Genomic DNA, 10,085 nt, shown 5'->3' with positions numbered 1-10,085 from the left:
GGAATTTGTAAGACCACTACTCGAGCACCTCGTAACCCACGTTTGGGTACACGTAAGATCGGTCTGACGGCCGGGGTCCTTTCGAGAGCCGCGTAGAGTCGCGGGAAGCATGCTTAGAGAATCGCGTACTGTGTCGCGAAGTATTTTGTAGCATCGCGTTTGTGCAGATGAGTATTACCGAGTAAGTAAATATTAAATGGAATACTGACAAAGGGCCCGGCCAACAGAGTAAAATGAGATCGCCCTGCCCGAAAAATCGTACGCGGCCGACAGTCACCGTGTGATTCGTTGTAGTTTTTGTCGTGTCTTCGTGTTTCGTGTAATAGAGTTTTGTGTAACCATGGTGCGTAATGTAGCGAGGTGTCCTTCGCGCCGAGGTGGACCGTGTTGTCGCAGAACGGGGGAGTAACGTTCGCGCAATCACGTCCCGGGGCGTGAAGCACCTGTCTTGAATCTTCGGGACTTTTCGCGGGAGGCCCGCGTCTAGCCATTTTGGGACCATTTGCGAGACGTTGTGGATGGTCATTTCGGGACTACCAACTGGGAACGATTTGGCAGTTGGGAAGTCGTCGCGCGTAGGTATTGTGTCTTGCGTTCGTGTAATCGCGTATTGTGTATTGCGGTCGTGTAACTGCGTCTTATAAGTTGCGTCCTTAGGCTAACTTCCGCGTTATGGTATCTCATAGTTTCCGCGTTCCGCAGCCAAACATTCGAGAGAAAAATTGTAATTCACCGATTCATTTTAAAGAAACCTGCCGATTTATTCTGAAGTAATTTCTAAGATTGTAATTCACCGAAGTCTGAGACAACTTGCTGATTTATTCTCACGTAATCTTTTCTGTCAAATACATAATATTTGTGTTATTGTTATTTGCGTGTGTTAACTGCGCTACGTTCCCTCTCCTCCTCCGACCGCGATTACCCGAAGAAACTCACACCTGAGAGAATTGCGATTTTGTGGATCGTGGTGCGAGGAATCGCACCTGGCGCCCAATATTTCGAGGAATTATTTAGTCGAGCTACCATCTGGGTTTCTGAGAGTCTTGTCGTGATTGATTTTTCGTAAGATCTTTAGTGAACAAAGCGACGGCGCGCTCCTTCACGGCCGGCGAGACCGTGAGGACATCGTTGTTGTCGTAACAGCGCCCAGCGTAGATTATAAAATATTATCATTTTCCCGCCGATCGACGAAGGTTAATTTTAGTTTTGTCGGTTCACGATCATATTTAGTTCGACGCACGGAGATCGGCGCACTATCCCGTGTAAGTACCATGTGAACCGCGATAATCTCCAGGAAGAGAGGTCCATATCTAGATGAGGAAGACCTAGTATACACGCTCATAGGGTCGGCGTCGTCGGCAGACCAACGGTTATAAAGTGGAACATCTTCCACAGGAATAAAGGTCCAAAATGTTACGGTACGGACCTAGTGTTGGGTATGCGATAATTCTTTCGGGAATATCGGGATTGCGGGTGACAAGGGAGTACACGTTTACCTTGATGATAGTCGATCTCATAGTGGAGGTCTCCCAGGCGTGTGACAATTGTACCTGGTATCCACTTATCCATGCGAGGATTGCCTGATAGGAAATATACTTTTTGTGTGGGATGAAATTCACGAAACGTTGAATCAGCTACAGCTTGTCGCTTCTGCGTGACCACGCGATGACGAACGCTGACGCGGTAGCTTCTTATCTCTTTTTAACTTGGGCGGACCATACCCTAACTTGTGCATAGTTTCTTGAGTCAACGGGCCGGATTCCTTCACGTCATTCGTCGTCTTCCATGTCGCTTCGAGCGCACTTGCAATCTCGTAAACCTCCGCAAATGTCGCCGGTTTCTTCGCAACGATTTCGTCACACATTTTCCGGGATTCCAGACCGTAAAGTAGCTGTTCCGTTAGCATCCTGTCCAGAAACTCCCCGTACTCACAATCTGCTGCCCCTTGTCGTAGGCGTAAGGCGAAATTGGCGATCGTTTTCTCGCTTTGCTGAGCGATATGACGGAATCTGATGCTCTCCGCGTATTTGTTCCTGGCTCTATCGAAATGTGAGATCAGCGTTGTTTTCACTTCCTCGTAGGAGAGGTCTTCCGGCACTCGCGGACTGACTAAATATTTCAGCGCGTTATTCAGCTCTGAGCCCATGTGGACGCGTGCGTAATTGGCGTGCTGATTTCCCGGAATTTTACTGAGCTCGAGCGCCCATTCAAATCTGTTAAAGTAGTCGGCTACTGTCGTGTTTTCAGACGAATGGTATTCAGATCGCAAAAAACGGTGGTCGTTGTTGGATCGTCGTCGAGGATCCGTTACCGGACGATTCGGCGCCCATATTTGCGACCGATGCCTGGATTGCGTTAGCCATCATGGCGGATATCGCCTGCAGCAGTTCTGGCGAAAGATTTGTCGGCGGCTGAGTCATCTTCTCTTGCTGCGATTACACGTTGATTCCGCCAATCCCACTTCTGACACCACTGTTGGATATGCGATAATATTTTCGGGAATATCGGGATTGCGGGTGACAAGGGAATACACGCGTACTTAATCACAACCGACTCTTTATTCTTATATTTCTTATACACGTCGTTTGTTGGCGACAGACAACGGAAGACTGTGTGCGGCCGGAAAGTCGGTCGGAAACGAAAGACTACAGCGCCCTATGTTACAAGGCGGAACACAAAATCGGTGTGTTCTCAAGTCATGTATTACAGTGTTCGCAACGTCGCGTATTATACAGTGTTCTCAAAGTCGCGTATCTTACTCATAGGGTCGGGGTCGTCGGCAGACCAACGGTTAAAAAGTGGAACGTCTTCCACAGGAATAAAGGTCCGAAATGTCACGGGAGGGACCTAGTAAACACGCTCATAGGATTGGCGTTATCGGCAGACCAACGGTTGTATAGTGGAACACTTTCCACAGGAATAAAGGTCCAAAACGGTACAAGACGAACCTAGGATACACGCTCATAGGGTCGGCGTCGTCGGCAGACTAACGGTTAGAAAGTGGAACGTCTTCCACAGGAACAAAGGTCCAAAACACTACGGGACGGACCTGGTAGACGCGCTCATGAGGTGGGCGTCGTCGGCAAACCAACGGTTCCAAAGTAGAACGCCGACTACAGGAACAAGAGTCCGAAATGGTACGAGACGGACCTGGAATTCACGATTATAAGGTCGGCGTCGTCGGCGGACCGACGATTCGAATGTGAAACATCGTCCACATGAACAAAGTCCCGGAACGCAACCAGAGGGACGTAGTACCCACGCTTAGAAGGTCGGCGTCGTCGGCACAGTACCTAAAAATATGACAAACACCTTCATCGAGAGCAGATAGTCGAGGCAGCATCCGAGGCACCTGGGAGACACATTCAAGGGGTCGGCGTCAACGGCCGCGAATAAAAGGCAACTCGAGGAACCTGGAGCAGCGGTGCCAACAGGTGAAGTCCACCACGTAGCACGGCGAATGGAAAATTCCACTCGAACATTCGAGAACGAGCGTCCGCGGTAAATGCGCAATAGATAGAACGTAAACACCGAGGAATGCACATAAAAACTGAGCAAATACGCAGTTTAAGAATAACAAATCGCGAAGTGGGGGTAATCGCAGCGAAGTGGGAAGCCAGAACGAGCATTGCGGCTCGTAGCAGTCTCTCGAGTATAGCAATAGCGTACAGACGTATCTAGCAAAAGTATAGTACAATCGGGAACGAAACGTCTCTCAAATACGGAGATAGATTACGGAGATAGGTATCGGTTATACAGTACAATCGAGAACTCCCGCGTATTACGCGTTAACAACTCGTGCAACATTGGCGAGCGGTATTAAGATACCAGTAACTGAAATTGTAGTGCACCGTCGTGCGGAGAATATCATATTGTAAAATTGAAAGCATTCGACGATCTGAAATAAAAGATTTGTTATTTTGGAAATATAGTCTCGAAGTGATTGAACATATTTACCTTTTACTTACCTTGTCCATCGGCGATGATCCATCGTTGTCTAGCGGTGATCCGGTATGCGGCGAGGCGATGATCCGGGGAAGCTGATCCAGCGGCGGCGATGATCCATACGGGGCAGGAACCTGAAACAGAAGAAGAATATTAAAGTATTGTTAATAATCGAGACGAGTGGCAATCCGGTATGCGATAAGGCGAGGAGCCGGGGAAGCACAGCAGCGGTGATGATCTATCCTGGGTGTCAACCTGAAATAATAAAAGAATATTAGAGTCTTGTTAATAATGTAGACGACACATTCAAATAACCTTCTCGGTAGTTAGAGGTCAAACCGAGGCGACCTTTTGATAGGCAGAAGAATAGCGTGAATCGAGCTCTCAAATCGTACCGTCCGGTTACAACCTTACACCGACTTGAAGAAAGAGGTTGGAAGTTGAGACCGGAGAAGTGCCACTTTGCCTTAGAGGAAATCAAGTACCTCGGTTTAATAGTGAACAGCTCAGGCATTTCCACAGATCCGGAAAATACCCGAGCAATTGCGAGGATGCCGAAACCTTCCTGCATACCGGAGGTTCAAACGCTACTAGGGATGGTAAACCACTACGGAAAGTTCATACCACATTTCCATGAACTAAAAAAACTGCTGGAGGATTTGACTAGAAAGGACCACCCCTGGTCATAGGAATCGCAACATGACGAGCCTTCCAACGCCTCAAGGAAATCTTCTTTAGCCCTTTACTACTGGAACATTTCGACCCGTCGAAAACCCTTATAGTTGCAGCCGATGCTAGCTCCACGGGGATTGGTGGAGTACTCCTACAACGCAATCGGAACGGACAAGAACGTGCTGTTTACCACATGGCACGAAGCTTAACAGCTTCTCAACGCAACTACTCTCAACTAGAAAAGGAAGCCCTTGCGTTGGTCACGGCAGTCGAACGTTTCCACAAATTCCTGTGGGGAAGGAATTTCATCTTGCAAATAGACTATAAACCCCTCGTCGCACTCCTACAAACAGAAAACACCAAGGGACTCAAACCGACCACATCAGCTCGCCTTAAACGATGGGCTATAAGATTATTCGGATACGACATCAAGATAGAATATGTCCGCTCACAGGATTTCGGGCAGGCAGATGCCCTGTCTCGCCTAATAGAGAAATTCCGTCAAGGCAACCTTGAAGAACTCCAAGTCGCCAGCATCCGCCTCACAGAAGATGAAGTTCTACAAATCAGAAATCTATCCATCGACAGATTCGGAGAAGACCTTCGCCTTAAGTTTGTAACGGCCTATCTTGTGGATCGAACGCGGACTAGCTCGCCGGATCAGGAGTTCGACAGATGGCCCAGAGACAATAACCAGACTTGTAATGTACAGGTGTATCAAGACGATACAGAGCGGTACGGCGGGTTGCCCATTCGAGCAGGCGCGCATGGTCGTTCACAATTGCGTTGACTTCGGTGCATCACCTATAATCACTCGCATATCTTTTTTACAATAAAATGGACTTTGTAGCGCCCGAAGTTGCAATACAATTGTGACGGATTTCCGTAACAGTAACGTTAAAACAGAAGTCGAGATGACAATACAGGTTATGAAATAAATTTTATTAAGAAAACGAAAGACATTTTCTCTCTTACGAAAAAAGCTCGTAGCATAGTCCATCATAATCATTATATATTATAATTTTATTACTTAAATTATTTTTTGCACACAATGTTTATGCACAGGACAAAAGTCAGCAATTAGTATATGTGTGCAAATTTAAATTATAAGTCGGCGAATAAATTTCATTCGATGCAAGTTTAAATAATGGCAGAAATCACCATTAACAAATCTTACAATATTTATTTTGTTTAATTAATAAATAATTTATTATTAAATTGATAATCAATTTAATATATCAATAATAATGAGCATTATATAATTTTTTATATAAATGATGCTGCATCTTAAAAATCTTAATCTTAATTTCATAAACAAGAGGTTTATTAGTATAAAATATGATACATTTTAAATATGATGCTAATAAATAGTTTACATAAGCAAATTATCATAATATTTAATGAATACTTTTTAGTAATAAATTCCTTGTAGATTTAAATGAGATTTAGTAGCATTATTTACATAAAGATGCTTATTAGCATCAGTATATTGAATTAATTATTAATGTTAATGATGAAATATTAATAATCTGAAATAAATGTTGTTAGACATAAGATTCGCTGATAATCGTTTTTATCGTTATAAATAACGATGGAAACGGTTATCAACGGATCTCGTGCACGGATCAAAAGGAGAAGGAGAGAAGGATGATAGGCCTCTCCGGCAGTTCTCTCGCACCCCCGACACTCCACTAACCGAATTTTATTGTTGGGCGCCAGACGCGTGAATTCGCGTCCGCGAAATCGCGAGAAACTAAAGAGAGAGACGCAAGGCGAAATAAGTCGGTGTGCGAGGAATCGGCTAGCTCGACCTAATAACAGAACGCGCCCTCATAAAAGATTTCTAATAACGAGACAAAAAATATTCTTGACATGTTTAATCTTATCACAACCTGAAGTAGTATAAAAATAAAACAATATTGAGATTAAATCAATAATTCCTATTCTTTTCTCTCGAATAAAATAAGATTGACTTAATATCTTGAGTTATAATGTCGCGGAATAAAACGGCTTCCTATCAAATACGTTTTGTATGATCATAAGTATAAAATCATAAATCATAAAAATAATCGAAAATCATACGTTTTGTATAAAAACGTAATAATAAAACGTTACAAAATAATAGCTGTTTTTGTTCATAAATACTTTTATTTCATTCTATCACAAAAAGGATCTTGAAAAAATAATATAACAGATTCCTAACAATCTACAAATTCTCTTTTTGCAAGAATAGAATAAGATTTTTTTTCAGATTCGTCTATTATTGAACCAAGAATATTATAGGATTGTCACAAAGTTCTATCTGCATCTTTCTGAGAAAGTTAGAGAGATAGTATCAAGAATATTTTATTCTAAACTTAAGAAATTTTCTATTTAAAATTAAAATATTGTTGTTTCAATACTAAATATAATTGGCCCTATTTCGATCCTATTTTATGATAGATTTAAGAGTAATAGCATTGTATCTAGAAATCTTTTCTGAGGGTGGCGGGGTTGATTAAGGGCAACGCGATGTTCGGCGGGGTGAAAAGCGGGCAGAAAAAGCAAATAGATAGCTGATAACACGGGCGTCAAGTTTTGAACAATAAGAATGGCAGTAACGCGGACGCCAGAAATAAGCGAAGAATTACGTTAATTTAGTAAACGCGCGGAAGGCGTCGTTGATGAGCAAGATAATACTGGTAGAAAACTAAATACTTCGAAATCATAGCAGTCACGCAGATAATAATAGTAGAGTATTAAACTAACAAATAATATGGAATAAAAACTATGAGGAAGTAATGTGCAAGCTTCTACTTGCACACTTAAAAACTATGAGGAAACAATGTGCAAGTTTCTACTTGCACACTTTTTTATTATTTTAAAACATCATTTTTTGAAGTCTCAATTATTGAGACTTGAGATGTTCTAACTGTCCCCCTTAGAAAGAGATGAATAGTGAGTAAACTAAAGTTTTTTTTAAAGTTAACCGACGTTTGTAAAATCATAATAGATTTCTTTGTCATCCATGAAGTACTACTGTTAAATAAAATCAGTAACTTATACAGTCATTTATAAAATAAACGCTCAACACTCGGTCAGCTTCGCAAAGTTCAAACATCGATTTCATACTTTCTTAAAAGGGGATTGACATTTAACACTACACTGTGTTTTTTATATAACTAAAAAACTAATCAACCAAATCTTAAAGAATTATATATGGAATAGGAGGGGGGGTAGAAAAAATTGAAAAAAAACTCAAAAAACAATCTTTTTTTTTGTTTTTTCTACCCCAATTTTATATATGATTCTTTTAAATTTGGTTGATTAGAACCAACTTTATACACAATCAAAAGTTCATATACGAATTTACGAAAACAAAGCTTCCTCTATGAGGAAGCAATATATAATTTACCTGTTCTGAGACCCAATCACAAAATCTTTCTCGACGGAGCAAATCTTGGGGGAGCAACATTTGAGTTGTGTGTCTCTTATAAGGATGCATTCTTAAATCTTTCTTAATAATTTTATGCGCCTTGTTATGGTCCATACCGAGATCATATCCGATACTTCTCGTGCTGGTGTGCGAATCTTCTGTAACTGCTTCTCTCACTTGATTGATAATTTCTTCCGGGCGATGATGGTGATTTCGTGCGCGTGTTGACGCGTGTAACGTGCCATGCTGGACAAGGCGAGTTAATAAGGTATGGAAATAAATTAATAACATATTGGCCAACTCTTCGTTAGTATAACGAGGACGTTCCATCGTTCACCACGTTTTCAATCCTCGCGTTGCATGCAAGGAAAAGAACGTCGGACCAGATAGTTTTTTGTCCGTCTACGGAAAATGCACTCGTTTGTTTTAAAAACGTTAAATGGTGAACGATGGAGCATCCTCGATATACTAACGAAGAATTGGCTAATATGTTGTTAATTTACGGCGAATGTCGTAAAAATGAAAGGCAGGCCGCAATTTTGTACGCTGAGCGCTTTCCTGAAAAGCGGCACCCAGCACACGGGTATTTCCATACCTTATTTACTCGCCTTGTCCAGCATGGCACGTTACACGCGTCAACACGCGCGCTAAATCATCATCATCGCCCGGAAGAAATTATCAATCAAGTGAGAGATGCAGTTACAGAAAATCCGCACACCAGCACAAGAGGTATCGGATATGATCTCGGTATGGACCATAACAAGGCACATAGGATTATTAAGAAAGATTTAAGAATGCATCCTTATAAGAGACACACAACTCAAATGTTGCTCCCCCAAGATTTGCTCCGTCGAGAAAGATTTTGTGATTGGATCTCAGAACAGGTAAATTATATAGTTTAATAATGTATTAGCTATATTTTAAGCTTTCATACGAAATCGTGGCAAATAACTTTTATTTATTGAATATTTCTCGTTGACGCGTTTTTTATATCGTGGCTAATCATATCACCGTTTCTTCTAAAGTCTGCGCGATAAAATGTCAACCTAAGTAATAAACAAAAAATTAATAATAATTTTTAACAAATTGCAAAAAAGGCATAAAAAACATGAAAAAAAATATACAGATACATTATTGTACCTTTATATCATACAGATTAACGATATTGATGATATTGAGGATGACTACTTTCTGCGGAGTATATTATGGACAGACGAGAGCACTTTCCGCAGTGATGGCATGATTAATCGCCATAATGAACATCATTACGCCGTAGAGAACCCCCACTGCATAAAAGAAACGCACGTCCAGGGAAGATTTCACGTCAACGTTTGGATAGGGATTGTGGACGATACGATTATCGGACCGTACTTTTTCCCTGAAAATGTAAATGTCACGGCAGAAGTATATTCCGAGTTTCTGGAGGAAACACTACCCGGTTTGTTGGAAGATGTTCCATTAAACATCCGCCCAAACATCATCTTCCAACAAGACGGCCATCCGGCCCATACTTCCGTTCTCGCCCGTACGATTTTGAATCGTCGATTTACGAACAAGTGGATAGGCATTCACAGTGATCTGCACGAGTGGCCACCGCGATCACCTGATCTCACGCCTCTGGACTTTTTTGCATGGGGTTTTATACGCGATCAGGTATATAAGACACTACCCATGAATCGCAACGAATTGATAGAAAGAATACGGGTAGCAAGTCGTGATATTACACCCGTCACATTAAGTAGAGTGCGACAAAATTTTATGCGGAGAGTCGCATTGTGTTTGGAGAACAATGGTGGACATGTAGAACATGTCCTGTAAAATAATACATAATAATACATATTGTAAATACGTTTGTTTAATTGCGTCAGGTGTGATTCGCGTTCGGACACTTAGATTATCCACGCGATATTGGTTGCGCCGAGATATTATTCGCGTTGGTGTGATTGCGCTCCGATGTTACCTGCGTGCAAGCCTTTGCGTTAGAATTATATTTGTGTCGGAATATCGTTCGTGCCGACATATTATTCGCGTTAGAATATTGATCGTGCCGATT

The 10,085-nt window shown here is 42.0% G+C and overlaps 1 protein-coding gene across 1 annotated transcript; it reads left to right on the top strand.

Annotated features, from left to right (window-relative positions):
- Positions 1–8,481: 8,481 nt before the first annotated feature.
- On the top strand, positions 8,482–9,850 carry LOC139810733 (uncharacterized). The gene is made up of 2 exons (XM_071774537.1): positions 8,482–8,916; positions 9,188–9,850. The coding sequence occupies exons 1-2, from the start codon at positions 8,482–8,484 to the stop codon at positions 9,848–9,850; spliced, it is 1,098 nt and encodes a 365-aa protein (XP_071630638.1).
- The last annotated feature ends 235 nt before the right edge of the window (positions 9,851–10,085 follow it).

This window comes from Temnothorax longispinosus, chromosome 3 (genome assembly GCF_030848805.1).
Source record: "Temnothorax longispinosus isolate EJ_2023e chromosome 3, Tlon_JGU_v1, whole genome shotgun sequence".
In the NCBI taxonomy this organism is placed as follows: Eukaryota; Metazoa; Arthropoda; class Insecta; order Hymenoptera; family Formicidae; genus Temnothorax; species Temnothorax longispinosus.
This window is presented reverse-complemented; position numbering and strand designations above follow the sequence as displayed.

Bases quoted from the DNA above. Each gene is read 5' to 3' on its own strand.
- LOC139810733 (XM_071774537.1), top strand. From the start codon at position 8,482: ATGGAGCATCCTCGATATACTAACGAAGAATTGGCTAATATGTTGTTA. The intron at 8,917-9,187 runs GTAAATTATATA...TATATCATACAG, and splicing joins GTGATTGGATCTCAGAACAG to ATTAACGATATTGATGATAT.